General features: G+C 42.3%; 1 protein-coding gene across 1 annotated transcript in view; it reads right to left on the reverse strand.

Moving 5' to 3' along the window:
• Positions 1-18,641, reverse strand: part of ATRN (attractin) — a 124,487-nt gene that overhangs the window by 94,931 nt on the left and 10,915 nt on the right. Inside the window, exons 4-10 of the mRNA XM_009290721.1 lie at positions 14,227-14,355; positions 11,979-12,184; positions 9,956-10,124; positions 8,486-8,576; positions 6,039-6,282; positions 4,353-4,536; positions 2,174-2,328 (exon numbers count right to left, since the gene is read on the reverse strand). Of these exons, the coding sequence (XP_009288996.1) occupies positions 2,174-2,328; positions 4,353-4,536; positions 6,039-6,282; positions 8,486-8,576; positions 9,956-10,124; positions 11,979-12,184; positions 14,227-14,355 (1,178 nt within the window). The remainder of the gene's footprint in view (positions 1-2,173; positions 2,329-4,352; positions 4,537-6,038; positions 6,283-8,485; positions 8,577-9,955; positions 10,125-11,978; positions 12,185-14,226; positions 14,356-18,641) is intronic.

Raw genomic sequence — 18,641 nt, forward strand, 5'->3', positions numbered from 1 at the left:
TCCCTGGAAGTATTTAAAAGACGTGTAGATGAGGCGCTTAGGGACGTGGTTTAGTGGGCATGGTGGTGTTGGGTCGACGGCTGGACTCGATGATCTTAGAGGTCTTTTCCAACCTCAATGATTCTATGATTCTATAAATAAGTTTTAATGGCAAAGGTGAAAGAGAAGACTTGTTTTTGAAGCCTTTACTTTAGACTGTATCTTAATTTCAGTTTTCTCCAGTCTTCCAACCATCACTGTGATCACTGAGATATTACCTTCATCAACAAGATGTTAAAAATGAGCAAATTAGCCAGATAGCATACTATAATAGTAGGGAGTAACATAGCCAATTACTAAGCCTCTCCTCCGAAGGCACTCAGTAACAATTGACCTTGCTGCTTGGTTTTCTCCTGGGTAGCTTGAGCCTGGGGAGCATCAAGGGATAGATAACAAACACATGAGCATGTTAATATTAAAGATCTGATAGCCATATCCATCTACGTTGGCATGGCCACAACAGTCTCTGGTATTTACAATGCTGCCCCACAGTACACGGGCTTATTCCCATGGAGACCAACATGAATACGATCAATATAATTACTGCAGGGATCATGCACGAAGAACCACCAAGTAGGCATTTATGCTGTGACACTAGTGATCAGCCAGCACCCTAACGTATTCCCGGTACGGCTCCTGGTCCAATGGGATAAGGCAAATCGTGCATAAGGTGTCCTGCCACGAAAAGAATAGAAAAAGTGGTCTTTTTCTCCTGAAAAAAAGCTGCTCCTTCCAGGTTGAAAGTCTCTGCCCTAAGGAATGAGGGTACCCAAGAGGACCACAACACCTCTCATCCCCATCACGGGAAGTGCAATCGATGCAAGCTCTAATTCTCAGTGTAAAACTGGTAAGGACTGGGCAAGTTGACCACAACGCTTATTTCAGGTTACAGGAATCTGCTTGTTAACTAAACTGAATCAAAATTAACATCGCTATTGACACATTTTGTCAAGTTAATGCAATTTGTGGTTTACACCTAATAGTTCAATGGGTCAGGGAAAATAGCAAAAAGTAACAAAAAAAAAAATCTATCACTACTGCTATCCAAGTTTAAAAAAATTACTCTGTCCCTGACTGTCAAAACACCTCGTTTTAAATGTTCTTCAAGAAAAAATAAAACTCATAATAAAGCTAGCTAGGAGCACACAATAAATTCCACAGGGATATGACTTGAAATCACAGGAAGCAGAAGGGAAAGATCCCTGTAACAGACAGCAAAATGGCATGAGGATGCCAAACCCTGCTGCTGAGAGTAATCCATTCGCTTGCATATTCCTTTCACAAACCAGGAGTGACGTCTCAGTGGACAGTCACTCCGAGAATTCAGGTTTACATGATTATTTCAGGGAATCAATCACGAGAGCCCACATTTAAGGAATTCTGAGAGCAGAAGGCAGAATGTGGTATGAGTACAGAATGGTGTTTTTCTCCGGCCTGAATTATCTGGATGTGCATGCACCTTCTTTTACATAATTTCAATCTCTTCTTCTTTTCTTCTTCTTAAACGCATCGTCTCCAGACTCCAAATTCACAAATAAATGCTGCCCTCTTCTGGCTACTCACACTCATCAAAACCCAGTCCTTCCAAATGAAATCTAATCGTCTGGCTTTGCTGTTAAATAGTGCTTACGGGGATATTTATGCTTATAAAGCCCACATATAAACAAACTGACATTACAAACAGCACAGCCAAACAAGTCAGCCAGCCTGCAGTTAAAACAAAAGCGCGCAACGTACAACTTGAGCTGCAGCAGCGTCCAGTGCTTGTAACTGTCCTAACAGCCTGCATTTTTGATAGATCATAGATTAAAACACACTCAAAATATCAGGAGAGCTTTATGGCTGAGGCGGTAGAACAATACGCTTTCCGTTTAAGAAATAATTTTTAATGCCCAAGTTTGTATAAACTGTTGACCAAATAACCGCTCCTGTATTTGCCTAGAAATCACTGCACCAGCTCATTTACTTGGTAATGTGTAGCAAGCTAAATAAGCCTCTCCTGATTACACACTCTTACTGCAGTATGCTTAGTAACATTTGGTATAATACACCCAGCATGTAAATTAGTCTTCTTGAAGACAGCTCTTTTTGAATATCCAAGAATTTTTTGATTATTATTTCTGCAAGAACCTACCAATATCATACGCCATAAAATCTGAAGAAAAGCACTTCGCGCCGTGGCTCATGGAGGTGTCGTTGTGCGTGTTTCCTCCAAACACCAGCATGGTTCCACTCATTATCACAGCCGTGTGCAAATAGCGAAAAAATTTACTGTCTTTAAGAATTGTCCTTCAGAAATAAAAATATATGTATTAATGACACTGATTAGTACCTGGCAAAGACAAAACAATCCATAAATCCAAGTTGAAGAAGGTTTCGGGGTGCACGGAGGAGGGGGGGGGATGGTATTTAACTACTTTTCCTAATGAGATATTTAACAACTTCCTTTCCAGATTGTTCAATTCCTCCTGTAATTTCGTTCTCTCATCTTCTCATCTGCTTGCCAATTTACAGGAGAAATATATCTATGAAAGCCTCCTTCCAAAGCTATGGATCTTAAAATCTTCAATTCCTTCCCTAGGGATGACCAAGTTTTCACACTAACGAGGCTTTTGAGCATAATCAGCTAAACCTGCTGATATGGACACTGCCTGGGAGGACTCCTGTATTTTATAGTAGCTGATTTTACAGTAACCTAAAGAATTCTTTCAAACTGGGCATCATCTCTTGCTCAAAACTAACAAACCTACTTTAAGGAAATCTACGCAGCTGCTGATAACGGGGCGCCGCAGCTTAATACCTGCAAAACTCAATGCCTCATCCATGACTAAATCATGGGAAGCATTAATCGTACTAGCCACTGACCTCACCTTTAATCAGCACGATTAACAGCACTGCACACACAGGGTCACCCTTTGTAGAACTCCCCTGCTGTTTTGAGAGGGTGGGATTGCAGGTAAACCCGCGTCGCAGGCAGCGGTGTCACTGTTTGCGGGCTGACACACCAGTTCTGCAGAACAGCGGCGTCCCAAACGCAGCTTGCGCTGAAGCCCAGGCTTTCACAAGGAAATATTCGGCAAATGGTATATCAACGACCTGGACCAGGGACCCATTCCTGATGCCCGACCAGCGGTATCGCAGCACACAGGGGGCTTTCTGAGCATTACTCCGTCCCTGCCAGGGCTACAGCGTTCAACTGCGAAGCTGCCGGTCGAAACACCGGAGCAAACATGGGGAAAGCACACTTGCCAAAATAAAGATCAGGGGACTGCTTTTTTGCCCTTCCATGAAATCACAAGAGGGAGAGAGGGCCTAAATTACCGAAGAACACACAAAAAAAAAAGTCAATGGCACCAGAAAAAGCATGGATAAAGATGAGCAGACACTCCTACACGCCTCACTGCAAGGCGACTGCTCGCCTGCTCTGACAGTCCTCTCGAGACTGACAAAATAAATACGATGGAAGGAAGTTGGTGCTGCAGCAGTTCGGAAGAATATTTGTGACACTTTCTGCCTGTTCTGCCAGATTTGCCTGCTCCACGGCTGAAGTGGAAGATCAAGTGAACCAAGAAGGGAAGCGTGGTTATTACTGCATGTACAACGGAGCAGGAAGGAAGGTTTTTGGAAATTAGTCACTAGTTACTTTACTCATCAGTACAGACTCACAAACAGTTGTTGCAGGAATACAAGCTATTTTAAACTCTCAAAAAAAGGCGATATGGTGACTCAAATTGACACGTGTTAATTCAAAAGATAGTCTCCTTTTTGACAGGAGCCTTCAAAAACAGCTTTAAGAAAAACACAAAACTGAGGAAAATTTATTTCACCTCTATAGCTCAAAGTTGTGAAGTTTTGCTATAGCTTTTAAATAAAACTCACCTTTGGGCAGAAACAAATCACAGATTTCAGCTTAAGAAATGAACGTTTCAAGCAGTTACAGAGCCAGAAGAAAATGGGGTTATAATAGAAATTATTTTGCGGTCTTAACTGCAGAATGAATTATCATTCACTTGACTGCAGTAACTGCGCTCATATGCACAGTTTGTACTGCTGGCAAGAAAATCCCATCAAATATTTTTCTTCTCAGCTTTAATACAACAATAGATTAAAATTGATTTCTTGGCTTATTCACAGCCTTGATTATATAATTCTCTATTCATAAAGGGACATAAAAATTAACAGATACAAGAGCACACCATCTATCCTGAAGGCAGGTAGCTACGTACTACTGTACCCTTGTCAAATACCCCACAGCCTCTTGTCCACTACAAACAAAAATGATGGGGTGGTATACAGGAGGAAGAACTACTTACCACATACGGGAATCAACTTCATATTTGTACAAGTCATCTGCTAGCCTGTATTTGTTGGCACTGAATGCTTTGTAACCTCCATGGATATAAATCGATCTTGTATTTGGATCATAAACACTACTGTGACCATACCCTCCTTGCACCAAAGCACCGCTCGTCTGTAAAATGTTCCATGTATTTGTGGCTGAGAAATGAAAAATGTGAGTGACAAAACATGGTTAATTGACCTCCGTTAATAACTTATCAACAAATCTGGTGGTGAAACAAATTGGGTTTCCCTTGACTCAGATCTAGACACTGTCTCTATCACTTCATATCCAAAAATATTCTCCTTCAAGGCGTATGTTGTCAAGAAGTATTGTCAAGTATTTTTAATTAGACCAGAAATCTCTTCTACAGTCATTTATTACATTTTGCAGACAAGCTAAGTAAATGAGAGATAAAAAGTACAGAAATAATATACTACGTTTCAATGACATGAAAATGCCAGCACCATGGCTTGATTTGGAATGGTACCCAAGAGCACTTCTATTTTACATGTATATAAAGCCAGACAGCACTGAAGCCAAGTTAAGTATGACTGTGAAGAAGACTGCCGTTAAAAACTAATGTGTGATTAATGGTCCTATATCTCACTCACTAAAATAACATTGGTTTGAAGCACTCTAGACATAATGGCAACTGAAACAAAAATGCTAAATTACACACCAAATCTCTGTAGCAAGTGCAGAATGAAACCCTACACAGGCTTCCTAACTCCAGGGCAGACCAGGCACACAAAAGGCAAAGGAACTGAATAGTCTGCAAGATCACATGTGGGAAAAACAGAACAGTAGAAAAATAAATCACTGCCCCACACATCCTGGTTTTCTCTAGGTTTCTCCTAGGAGAAGACAGCTTGCTCATGTGGACACCAGCGAACCAGAGCAGGCTCCAGTAGATCCTCTGGATCAGGATGACTGAAGGACAAGGATAACAGGTCAGAAAGTGCAGATAGGGCCACTATTTCTGACAATAACTAGCACCTTCACGTTGTGAACTTCCTGTGCTTAACTATGTTCTCTACCTGGTCAGTGGAGCGAGGGACACACCTCCAGAGAGCCATTTCAGAGCAGCTAAGCTAAGTAGAAGTTCAGTTCATCTGGAGAGCTTCCTACACTTCTCCACTGATGATACTGGAAATCTCTGGATCCTAAAGTCAGAGTCTGGACTATTCCCAGAGATACGGGGCAAACGGAAGTCCAGAAAGTCATTCCCTGTTCCCCACAGCATCTGCTAATCACCACTACTGGAGACACGGGTATCAGGTTAAGTAGATACTCGGTCTGAATTGTTACAGCCATTGTTCTATTCACAGGATACAAAAAATAATTTCAAAAGTGTTTGCTCTTTCAGAGGGAGAGAGGAAAATTAGTTTAAATTGTCCCACAGTTATCCTGCTTTGTCCCTCAATTACAGCTTTTTTGTCTTTGGGACCTAACAAGCTGTATAAAGCTGGAGGCACACGGCTGCCAGCTCACTGTTTGTGTTATGCAAACATTGGAACTTAGATTGAACTTCCCGTAAATACAAATAGAAGGAGAAGAACATACCTGTCTTTGTTTTGCTATGTGAATATGGATCATATAAATAATTTTCAAACCAACTGTTAAAATTGAAGCCAATGGTAGGTAGGGCCCCACTCACCTAGGTTGTATTCCTGGACATTGCTGATATACCCGTAAAGAGGGCAGTGCCCAAAGATGACAAGCATGACCGCGCTGCCGTCTCGCAGGGTGACGATGTGTGCCGAGTGGCCAACAACGGCGTACTGCTCCTTGGCTTTCAGCGTCGCCTGAGCCCAGGTCTGGGTGGGAATGTGGAACACCCACAGCTGGCTGGTCACGTTCCCCGTCGCATCTATTTTTCCACCATACATGTATATAACATCCTGAAAGAAGTTAGATTTAAAATGAGGTCAATGAGTTTGGCATTTAGGAAACAGCTAATAGGTAAGTAATGAAGTTGTTATATTTTATCTTCCCTCAGCCTAAGTTTTTCTCCTCTCTCAAGGAGAAACATATCTCCTTCACCAGTCACATCTGATATGAAAGCAACCACGACTGCCAGGGTTTGTACCCAAGTCCATAATGTCAGAATACCTTCAACACACACAATTCACCCTACATCGGGGTATGGAGGGGAAGGGGTGCGCAGGGCAGGATTGACCTTCAGATGACAGACATCAAAATTTAGGTGCCTGTACGCTAGCTGAGTGTCTAAATACACATATTTAAAATATAGAGGAGCCCTGAGAATAATTCAACTGATCAAAAGCAGGGAAGGTGTGCTTACTTTTGGGTGTGCTGACTTGCTTTCCAGATTTCACTACCTGTACTGACTAGGTCTGTTTTCACTATAAACAGAGCTCAGAAGCTCCCAAAGGCACCCAAAGTTAGGCACTTGAAGTCAGATGATTTAATAAGCAAGCTGAATCCCCCCCATAGCTTGTAAATGCAAGCGGCAGAAGATAGCTGGGAAGAAAGACAGTTATGATAGAAACTCCTCTGTCTATACACTGAAAGCTTTGTCTTCCAAGTTAATGCACTGACAAAATATGAGGACCCTTTGGAAAGAAGAGGGCCAGGATAATTAGACAGGGTTTTATTAATCATCCTCTAAGAGCTAAGTTCCAAAACTCTATCTAGTTTCCTTTGTGGGTTTCTCCAGGCATCTCAGAGTTAGTCATGAATCCACCAGAGTGTGTAGTGGAGCCGTGTTTCCCTACTGACAAGGCGGTAGCCTTGGAAAGGGAAATTCTCTACTATAGCTGGTGCTTCTTGGGAAATTCCTGAGAACCACTGCCCATCACTGATGGCAAACCCACTTACCATAGAATGATAGAATCGTTTAGGTTGGAAAAGACTCTTAAGATCATCGAGTCCAACCGTTAATCTAACACTGCCCAGTCCACCACTAAACCATGTCCTTAAGTGCCACATCTACACGTCTTTTAAATAACTCCAGGGATGGTGACTCCACCACTTCCCTGGGCAGCCTGTTCCAATGTTTAACCACTCTCTCAGTAAAGACATTTTTCCTCACGTCCAATCTAAACCTCCCCTGGCACAACTTGAGGCCATTTCCTCTTGTCCTATCGCTTGTTACTTGGGAGAAGAGACCGACCCCACCTCGCTACAACCTCCTTTCAGGGAGTTGTAGAGAGCGATGAGGTCTCCCCTCAGCCTCCTTTTCTCCAGGCTAAACAACCCCAGTTCCCTCAGCCGCTCCTCATCAGACTTGTGCTCTAGACCCTTCACCAGCTTCGTTGTCCTTCTCTGGACGTGATCCTTCTTTTGGATTGTACCCTATTTTTGAACAGTTATTTGCAGAATGTGCGTCGAGCCCTCGCAGGTAGGAATTTCCATCCTTCTCGGGTTCTTCAAGTGTTCTGATTGTGAACGGTGCTGTGTGGAGTTTTTTCAAGTGTTTATAAATATGCTTTAGATAGGTTTGCACTATGATGAGCTAATTAACATTCCAAAACAAAAGGTCAGTAAAGGATTAGCTTGTTTCCTTTTCAAAGACTTTGCCATTCTGCTCTCACGTGGCCTGCACCCACAGCAAGGCATGCAGGTGAGAAATGAGGTAAGCAACAGTCAAATCCAGTTGTCGTTTCAGATGCTGGAAGAATAGATTCATGGGTCTACTGCAGAAGCAGAGCAGGCTCCAGAAATCCCTAATTGACCAGCTCTGCTTTGGTGCCTTGGACGACGGAGCTCATAAAAATATTTATGTGGTCTACACAAAAGGCAACTGGGGAATCAGCTGAACTCCAGAAAACTCTAGCCGTCAGGCATGTCTTGCAAGCACAGACAGTAGGAAGGAAATAATGGACTCACTGACCTCAGTCAGCCTTAAAATCTCTGAGAAAAGGGCAAAGAAGGAACACACAAGCAAAGGAACTACAGACTTCCTAGGATACCAGTCCAAGGACTCCTTGGAGTACAATTACACAGACTGGGATATCCATGGACAAGCCTTTGAAGGAGAAATACTTCTCCCAAAGCAAGACTGATCTGTGGAAAGGGGTGGGCGTAGGGGGAGAAGAGGGAGAAATCAGCCGGGGGGTGAGTCTGCAGCACTGAACTTACCTTATGCAATGCCAACGAATGACCATATCTCATCTCTACTGAGTTCACAGTGTTGTTCAGTGGAAGCCACTCTTCAGAAATAAGATCATACCTGTATAATAAAAATTGAATTAATTTCCCAAGAAGCAGATATTAAAGTTGAGAAAATTACTGCTCGTCCTTTCCAGGATTCGTGGGAAATTATTTTATTTAACAGAAGTCCTAGATACCAGGATTTCAGCATGCACAAAGCATGCACAGACTACTTATGGATTAAAAGAATCCAGTCGAGCTTGCTCTGTTACTTAATGTCCACGTATTGATTTGCTTTACCCTGAGTTTTCTTTCCCATGCAAAACCAAGAGCTAATGCATTGTCTATTAAGCTATGACAACTTACACCACAAGATCCACCCAAAAGAGCAGAAGAACTTTACGCTAAGCTAAGTTCCAACTACTTGGTAAAAAAAAAAAAACAAACCAAAATCTGCCAGTGTTTAAAAGGCATTTTTTAATTATGTCTTTGTCATTCAAGCATATTTTCCCGGTCAACTGGAAACAAGATAAACCCTTTGCTCTGAAAATGGCCTGTGGCTTTTTAGATAAAAGAATGTACTATACTTGCCAGGCTTACAGCCTTATAAGATAAAATCGTATCTGAGAAAGCGTTCAATGAAGCCACAGGGTATCTGTTGAAAAATGAGGCATGACTTTGAAAGAGTAAATTGTGGAAGTAATTAGCAACTATTCGACAACTAAGTGTGCATTTTCAGCTCTTCTTTAACTTCCCCTACAAGAACTATTACCTCTGGACATGAGTGCAGAACACACAGCTCTCGCTCAGGTCCGTGAAAGCGAGGTACGCAGGTATCCCTGGGAAAAAAATCCAGCTTTTGCCTAGATCTACCCAAATACTATCAAGCTTGAGGAAGCCTGAAATGTTTTTTACGGAGGATTTCCGTGAGGTACACAATTATTATTTGATATCTTAGTTACCGTTAAATCTCCTCAACTAATTGCATAAGTATCATCATCCTAAATAGCACTCCCTGTTTGGTATCCCATCCACTGCGCATAAACATGCACAGTAATCAGTATGTATTAACTAAGGAGCCAAACACTCTGAAGTCACACAGGTATAATATAAGGAAGGGCTAATAATACTGAAGCAAAACTAACTTCTTTGAATACGAGGCCAGATAGAATTTAGAAGCCAGCCTAGAAATATATAGTGAATAGTTAAATGCTGTCAGAAGCAGATGAATCAAAAATTCACTGAACATCAGGAACCTTACGCTTTTTCTTTTCCAAAATTAGCACCCCTTAGCAGCGTTTTCCTCATCTCAAATGTGAGTCTAAGTTTTTATTACTGCTGTTTTCCCCTGGAGATGGAGCGTAGGCCAAAGCACAGCACGTCGGATGGCATTTTCTAAAAATAATTCTCAAGTCTAAGTTCCTCTACTTAGACTTTATTATCTAGGTTTATACTCACGCTAAAACCTTCTGAGAGTCAGAATGATTGAAGACATAGCCTCCAACAATCCACATTTTATTGTCATGGATTATGGTTTTGTGAGATGCTCTAGGAAGTTTTGGAAGAGAGTATTCCTCCCGGGTCCAAAACGACTGGTTTGCAGGAACAGGAATTGAACAGCCAGGACCTGGGAAAATAGGGTTTGAAAATTAAGTTGATTTTTTCCAAAGCCTGTATTTCAGCTAGAGGTCAATATCCCGCACCACGTGTGACAAAGATGGTGCATGGCCAGGTAACAGGTAAAAGCTGTGATCCTCGCTTCCTTGCCCACACCAGCAATCTGTGACGGACCTGGTACGCGATCTCCCAACCGTAACCACGTACTTCAAATTTAAAACTGTTTTCAGAACTAAAAAAGCAGTTCCAGACTAGATGAATTAGTGATGCAGCAAAGCAGACACTCTGCTCTGGTCTCCCCCGCTGCAATTATAGGGGGGCACGGTGCAGACCCCTTCCCACACCACACTAAGAGGGTATCTTCCAGCACTTAGCTAGCTACCACGTGCCCACAGAAGCCCCAATGCAACCTGCAAAAGCTCCAGGAGACGTGCTCAGCAGCATGCCATAAAAACCCATGGGTCTACAGCTATCTTTCCCTCTTTTCATTCCTCTCCTACTCAGCAATACATTTTTGTGAATTGTTCGCTTCTTATTTTTTCCCCTATATTTCTGCTGCTCTTAAACCAACTTTTTCACTGCCAGGCTTCCCGTCACAGTTCCCCATGGCGTGGCGCAAGAGGAGCAGCAAGCGGCAAGGTCTCAGCAAAGTAAAACGCCGCATGGATGCTCTCCCTTCTCAGTGACAGCCATCCACACGCACAGGGTTACCACAGACAGAGAGCACAGAACCTGCCGAAGAGGCTCAAGCCTTGAAAAGGGAATAGGTTTATCAGGACAGCCCTTAGGCAGTCATAGAAGTGAATCACTGTGTAACAGAGTTACAGTCTTGACTGTAAGAGACAGCATCTGCTCGTTCTTGCCAAGTTTCTATAATCTCCAGTTCAGGAAAGCAGACTGGAATCTGGTTTATCACCCTTGAAAAACTCCTGGTTTCTGAGGTAAAGTGACCATTTTCAGATGTAAAAAAGCTTCAGAATAAGAAAGGGGAGAGCAGCTTGCATCTCATTCTGCTGTGGTTTGTTTTGGGGCTTTTTTTTGCTGGGTTGTTTTGGTTTGGGGGTTTTTTTTCCCCTTACACACTAACCTGCTACAGAAATGAAAAACAGGGGAAAAAAGAGGGGTAGGCTAAAAATTGAGCAAACATAAGCCCACCTTTGCTGTCAGTGCACAACCAGACTCCAGGAAAGCATCAGGAAGCACTGCACTGCGCAAGGGGATGCGGTCTTCCAGCCCTGAAGTATATTACCTGCGGCTGGCTTTACATCCGAGAGGCAGACACGCTAACCTCAGTACCGGGTGCATTCTCCTTCGGATGCTCATTTTGCTAACCTGGATTCTCTCCACAGTGCCTAACACGCTGCCCGTTTTTGCAGCACAGCTGAGCGGTGGTAGCAGGTGCTGCCAGTGCTGTAGCTGGTTGCATTTCATAGAAGACTAATTCTTCCACGTCAGTGTATTTTTGCAAAGGAAACATGTATGTTTGGTCCAAACCGTTGCTAAGACTGACACGGCTGACGAGCATACCGGGACATGAGAACAAGGCGTTTTGTGTGTTCAAACAGGTTAACTGCTGCCACCAGGCTCAAATTTGCTTTAGGTGCACAGGAATGAGATTTAAAGTTTTTATCTGATGCCTGCACGCAACAGGCTGGTACTGCTTTGTATGGTGGCATAGTTGCTTTTAAAAGCATTTGTTACAAACGAAGTATGACCTTTTGATATGAGAACCTAGATACTCTGTTCCTAGTCAAAATGCTAATACTTGTCAAGCAGAACATTCTCAAGTACCCCCAATTAAACTGCAAGAGCCACACACAGAAAAGGCGTCCAAGAGCTTCTCCATATTAATCGGGAGACTTACCTTGCCAGCCTGCAGAGCACAAACATGCCTTAGTATCATTAAAGTTGCAGTGCCCTCTCTCGGGTGCCCCACAGTCATCCGTGCAGTAGGGAATATCACAGGCTTCTCCCTTCCAGTATTTGGCACATTCACATTCAAGAGCATTGCTGCTGTTATTGAGCTTGCACTCTCCCCGGCCGGAGCAATTATTGGGACACATATTGAAACTGCGAACATCAGGGAAAGAAGGTCTGTCAGTAAGGAAAGAGACTCCCAAGCCGTACCTCTTCTTAACGAATACAAGAGTGATGTTGAACAGAAGTTAATACAGCTCTTTGTTAACATACAAACCGACGAGAGCCGCTCATCTAGAACCTGATGTGATGGACCCGTAGAGATTTGTTCTCTATCATCTACAGAGCTGCCTCACTTAACGAGTTAAACTTACAACTCCTCCGAAAAATTATCAATATGATTTTTAGCCATTTATAATGCAAATGAATTGCCTTGAAACGCCCAACAGTAAGTGAAGAATTTAATCAGCGCTTAAGGCTTTTGTGGTGTCTGTGCAATTTATACTTAAGCTACTCACAATTAAGTGCTATTCTGGGATCTGCTTACCAAGGGAACACACTTGAGATGAATCCCAAGCCAAAGATGTGCGTGTTTTGACTCATTTCTGATTTTAGAATATCTGCAATGTAGCTGAGGCAAAACCAGACACACCCCTGGTGAAGATCCAAATTCAGAGCCCCTATTCATTTCCAAATTCCAGTTTTTGCCGGTGTATCAACCAGTACAACTCACAGATGGGGATTACTACCCAATATTCTCACTGTCATGCGACAGGTGGAGTCACCGGCTCCAAGACCATAATTTCACAAGCGTTTGTCGACTACCTATGTTCGGTAGTAACTATAAAGGCTGTTAAACTGAAAAGAAATAAATACACCCTTTTATCTACTCTCTGCAAAAATGTTAGGAGGAAACCTAACAACCAGAGCGCATAGAAGAAACAAAACACAAAACAGTACTTGAAAATTGTTTGAAATGATCGAGAAAGTGAAGAGTTAAAGAAATACTGAAATATCTTAAAGGAACTTAAAAAATGCAGGTTATTCTTTAAGATGACGTCTCCCTTGGGTTGCAACAGCGCAATACAGACAGCTGGCGGCAGGTGGTGTCATGGTTTATGGTATCAGCCAGACTTTGAAAATGCTACTGCTCCAGCTGCTGTGTTTCAAGTAACTTTGCAGAGGCTCCTCATTTTCTTCCGGAGCTTTCAAGGGGTGCTGAACGTTCTGCGTTTTTCAAAGAATCCACTGTATATTTAAGTGCTTAATAAGGATGAAAGCACCAAGACTAGTATTCAAAAACTAAGCACATCATTTTAAGGAAAACTCAGTTATGCAAAAAGTCAGCTATGACCAAGGATTTTGCAGCTGATTTTTTTTGAAAGAGAGGTGAGAAATTCTGCAAGTTACATGCAAATTAAAATCTCCCAGTGCAGCACAAACATAATTTGTATCTGTAGGAGCCAAAAATTCAAAGCTCATGATCCCCACCCAGAAGCAAGAAATTCCATCTCTGCTAGCATGTCCACGCTGAGATCACTTACTTCAAAACAAAACCTTTCTAAAAGCAGTCGATGAATTAGTGAGTACCCTAGAATTATTTTTAAAAAGCTTACCGATGAGGACTAAATACACGTTAGCGAACAGAAAGCACCCACCTATAATATTTAAAATATGAACCAAAGAACATAACAAAACCATTCCAGACTAAAAAGGAGCCAGATTAAGCGATTCGATCCAAGGACTAAATAAGAAAGAGCATCCCAAAGAAAACTGCTTGGGGATCCTCAACAGCAGGTACAGGCCAGCGTCCCAAGTGAAACGTGTGTGCTTGTGCAGAAGCGTGTTTGTGCAGAAGTATCTCCGCAGAACGCGGAAGAGCACACACATGCACCAAATACATCAATTCTGGTTGACTGAACATGATCAGGTAAGTCTAACAACATAAAATAAATAATATGATGTCTTTTTGAGCAAACATTTGCCCACGCTTACAGTTGACAACTGAAGTTAATGCTGAGCACATTACAGTTATTAGCCGTTGCAAGGGTATAATAAAGATAAAAATCTAAATTCAAGTATCTACTCATAATTACATGCTTCAATGGCAATTGCTTATTTCAAGACAAAACTGAGAAAAGAGGAAACCTCCTTTTGCTCAACCTGCAACATCACTTTGGAGTAGTACTACTTACTTATATGTGATGTTAAACCCTGTTAAATTATAGGCAGCATCACTGAAGAAATGCAGAAGAGCATATCCAGAAGTAGCTACAACTTCTGGTACTGTTTCATTGCTATCTTTCTCAGGAACAATAAGACCACTGGAAAAGAAAAAACAAAACAAAACAAAACACAATGTTAGAAGTGAAATAAAAGGAGGCAAAGCAACAATAGTAAATACATCAGTATTAATAAAACAATTGAAATTCAAGGTATTTATTTGCATCTATTTGAAGTATACTGAATTTGTGTAAAGTAACTATCATTTTCATAGTGCAGTGTTATCAGCTTGTTTTCCTTCAGCAGAACTCCTTAAATATTCAAAAGGAAACGTCTCGACATCGTGAGCATGCATGCTCAACCAACCCTCAGAACAACCCCATTCTCAAAGGCGTAAGAACCCTCAAGACCCTCTCAGAAAGATAAAACCACATTCTTCAGGGACCGGTTCATTAAGCCCTCCTGCTTGGCTTAATTATCTGCAATACAGGGACCGAGTTACTGACCAAGGAGTGCAGACAAATTAGGATATTGAGGCTATCGAGGGTAGCGTTACTGCTGCCCTCAACATGCACGACTTTGGTCTACAAGAAGGAATGGCTGCAGAAAGGAATGCAAACAGAAAACCCTGAAGTAATCAACTTGGCTCTTCTGAAAGATAAATGTATATGAGAAGTGTTTAACCTGAGCAAACCTGAAGCGGTCTAGAATTCCAGTTATTCTTACCAAAAACCTACTTTCCCTCCCTTATTATTCTGCCATGATTTAAACAGGACCCATTCCTAAAACAAGGTGGCATGTTTGAAAACAGAAATTAGCGTGTCCCAAAAGCATAAAACCTGCTGTACCAAGCCAACCTCAAGGTCTGCGGAGCCCAGTATTTCCTCCTGACTAGGGGCTACAGCAAACGTTTGGGGAAGACCGTGACAAATAAAGCAAGTATGGAGCGTTTTGGCGATGTGTTATCCAGCTTCCAGAAATCCACAGTTCAGGCGCTTTGACCTGGAGAATGCACCCAAGTCATCACATTTAAATAAACCATTCATCCATGCTTCTATATAATTCCTCTCTCAACCACTTATACCCTTTTCACCTGGAAAATCTGCAGCAGGGAGGTCAACAATTTAACTCTGCAACGGCAGAGAAAGGACTTCCTACGCTCCCTTTACGTCTGCTGCCCCATCATCCGCTGATGCCTCTTGGGCTCCTCCTCTACGAGAAATAAATACAATCACCCTTACTCACCATCTTCCTGCCACCCACTCTTTCATAAAGTCCCACCCAACTCATCACATCCACGTTTGTTGCCTTTTCTGTCCTAAAAGGCTGTCACACGCACTACTCCCACCTCATTCATTGCTTCACGCTTCTGGTCACCTCTGGCTGTTTCTCTACACCCTTCCAGGGTCTGCTAGATCCTCCGGCCTTCTAGTTTTCCAGGGGTGGTGGAGAGAAGGGAGGATGGTGGGCAGGACTATTTACAGTGTTCGAGATTGGACACAGTACAGATTTATATAATGATCTGCCAAAATACCTGGAGTAAGCTGGAAAGGAGACAAAATACCTCTTGAAGGCCGTAACTACTACCTATTTACCTACTGCACAAAATGGTTTGTATCTGAAAGGGAATGTTCATTCTTCTTTTAACACAAGCCTGACAACAACAAAACAAAAGAAGTCAGTTCCTCCCTCATACAAAAGACAGAAGAGGAAGCATAGATTTGAAGTCTATTGAATTTATTTTTTTAAAAGCCTTTATCTAAGCAAAGCGCATTGTCTACCACCACCTATTCATAGTCAGCTGTTATTTTCTTGTAAAGAACCATCTTTCCCCCAGCCTCAGTCCTATTTTCGAAGGCTAAGTCGAAGCTTTTTGACAAGCAGGGACTCCAAACCCCAGAGCGGAGCATGTCGGGCAGGGAACCGAAGGCAGCTCCGGCCGCTCCGGGTCTGCAGGCAGGCAGCAGCTCCCCTGGGAAAGCAGCTGAGCCTGGTTTCATGCCCTGCGACTTCTGAATATCCGAGGGCACCATCAACTAAAAAGCAACGATGAAAAGAATTTTCCCCCCTGAAAAGAACTTACTTTTCCTCTTTTGAGATCTGTTCAGAACAGAAAGCAAATGCATGTGATGACAGTTCCCTAGGACAGGGTAAATGAGTTTCTACACCCGAGGAAAAACACTCACAGCTATCCGCAGCAACCCATTCACATCGCCTGTACAGCACTTTTTTGTGACCTGAATTCTTCTGTCCCCACGATACAACACAATGGTGTGCTCGAGGAATAACACAGACACCCACTGATCCTTTCCAAAAGCTTTTGCTGTAGACGTTGGGGGTGTTTGCACCAAGAGTAACAGATGAACGTGTTACCTACGGCGGGGTAAATCCACAAACCGTACGACAGCCCTTCCTGCACAACAAGTCTTACTGTGGACAAAAAAAAAAAAAAAAGATATCCTTCGTTTTAACAACATGCCATAAAAATGCAGCAACCTGATCCCACGTTTTGGCTAAACAACTCCAGCACATTTGCAGATATGTGGCTCAATAAATATTTCCTTGTGAGAAAGCCAATTATTTTTTCTTCTTTCAGATCTCAAGGATATAGGATTAGAAGGCAAAATTCACTGCCTCCTCCTCCGTCTGTAAGAGGTGCCTGTTTAATTTTAAAATTTGAGACTTCTGATCTGAAGATGATCTCTCCCAAAAGACCGTCTCCTGAAACATCAAAGAACAAAAAGTCTAAAACTTCTCCTTGCTATTTGGTTCATAGTTTTCCTTTGTAATGCAAACTATAGGACGGTGTGTCTCCGCCGCAGGAAAACAGACATCTGAATGTAATTCAGGGTAGGGCAAACTACAGCTCAGGGACAAGAGAAAATTCCTTTGTTCTGATTTATTCTTCTTCAGTCTTTTTCTTGCAGCACTTATCACTGATATTACAGGGCAATCTAACCCGAAAGCCCTGGAACAGGAAGAACAATGACAGCAAAGAATATAAACTACAGAGCGAATAGCGGTAGTGAGAGAAGACAAAATCCCCCACAGTAACCTTTCCTAATAAAAGGACTAGCACAGGGCAATTATTTGTTCTCTCTTCGAACTCTTGGGATTAGTTTGGGAAGAACGCAGGTTCCTCCGTAGCAGATGCTCTCACCGCGTCTCCCACTTGCTCCTTTCTTTCCATCTTTTTCTGACGACTCATACGTAAATATACTAGAGAGGACGTTATCCCACCTACACAAGCTTAAAACAGCCTGATGAAACTTAACAGACAGACTGCAATTTCGTTCAGAGAAAGTCACGAAGGGAACACAACACAACGATAACGATCAGGTCCTTGAAAGGTTGAACCTCAAAAACCGTGAATAAATACAGCGTGTGCACAGCATCATTTTGAATAAGCCAGCACAAACAGAATTTACATTATCTGCCATGAAAAAAAAAAAATCGAGTAGGCAGAATCAGAATGATAAAGGATTATGCAAAACTTCCTTTAAACTACAATCCAGAATCTCTCAGACTTGACCCTGGCCAAGATTAGCCTATTTCACAATGTACAGCTTCTATTTCTTTTTATAAGGTTTCAAAACATTTCACAATCATCACTACTCCAAAGCAAATAAATACTCCTACTCAGCTAAGCTGTCCAATGGCACTATTTCTTCGATGTCGAAAGGCAAACCTCTGTTTTGCCCTGAAACAACTTCTATTTTCTGTGCGCTGGATTTGTAGAGTCGGTGGCAGGGTGAAAAACAATATCCAGGAGACCCAACTTCTCCGTCGCCCTGCACACGCCGCCTGCCTTCCTCTCTCCCCTACACCACAGAAAAACGGGAATTATTTAAAACGAAGGGCATCTCCTCTATTACTTTTCCTTTATTTGCTATGCAAGCGTCACGGTGATGGTGTACTCATCATTTTCTCCTAAGACACAACCTGCCAGCGTGGCAGAGATCAAAAGCGTAAGATCCTACCGAGCACAAAATAGTCGAGAAGGAAGAAGATGGGAGCCACAAAAGGAAAGGGAGAAAATACGGAGTACAGATCAGAGAGAAGTGAAAGGATAAAGGTGATACCAAAATACTGGTAGTATATTGGATTCACAAGCTAGCGAAACACAATGAGAAACCATTCTCTTCTCCTAATTTTTAAGATACGTTGACCCATCTGGACACACATACACAAAACGACACCATTTCTCCCTTAGTAAAAAACAGTCTGTGCACATCACCATACTCACAACTACAAGAGTAAAAATAAACAAAAAAAAAAAGAAAGAAACCAAAACCAGAAATTACAAGAGACTAGAAATAAATCAATGCCAAAAAACACAAAAGGAGGGATGTGTGTGTGGCTTAGACAGGTGGACTCTGCGCTGGGT

The sequence above is a fragment of the Aptenodytes forsteri genome, unplaced genomic scaffold (genome assembly GCF_000699145.1).
Source record: "Aptenodytes forsteri isolate BGI_AS27 unplaced genomic scaffold, ASM69914v1 Scaffold236, whole genome shotgun sequence".
NCBI classification, from domain to species: domain Eukaryota; kingdom Metazoa; phylum Chordata; class Aves; order Sphenisciformes; family Spheniscidae; genus Aptenodytes; species Aptenodytes forsteri.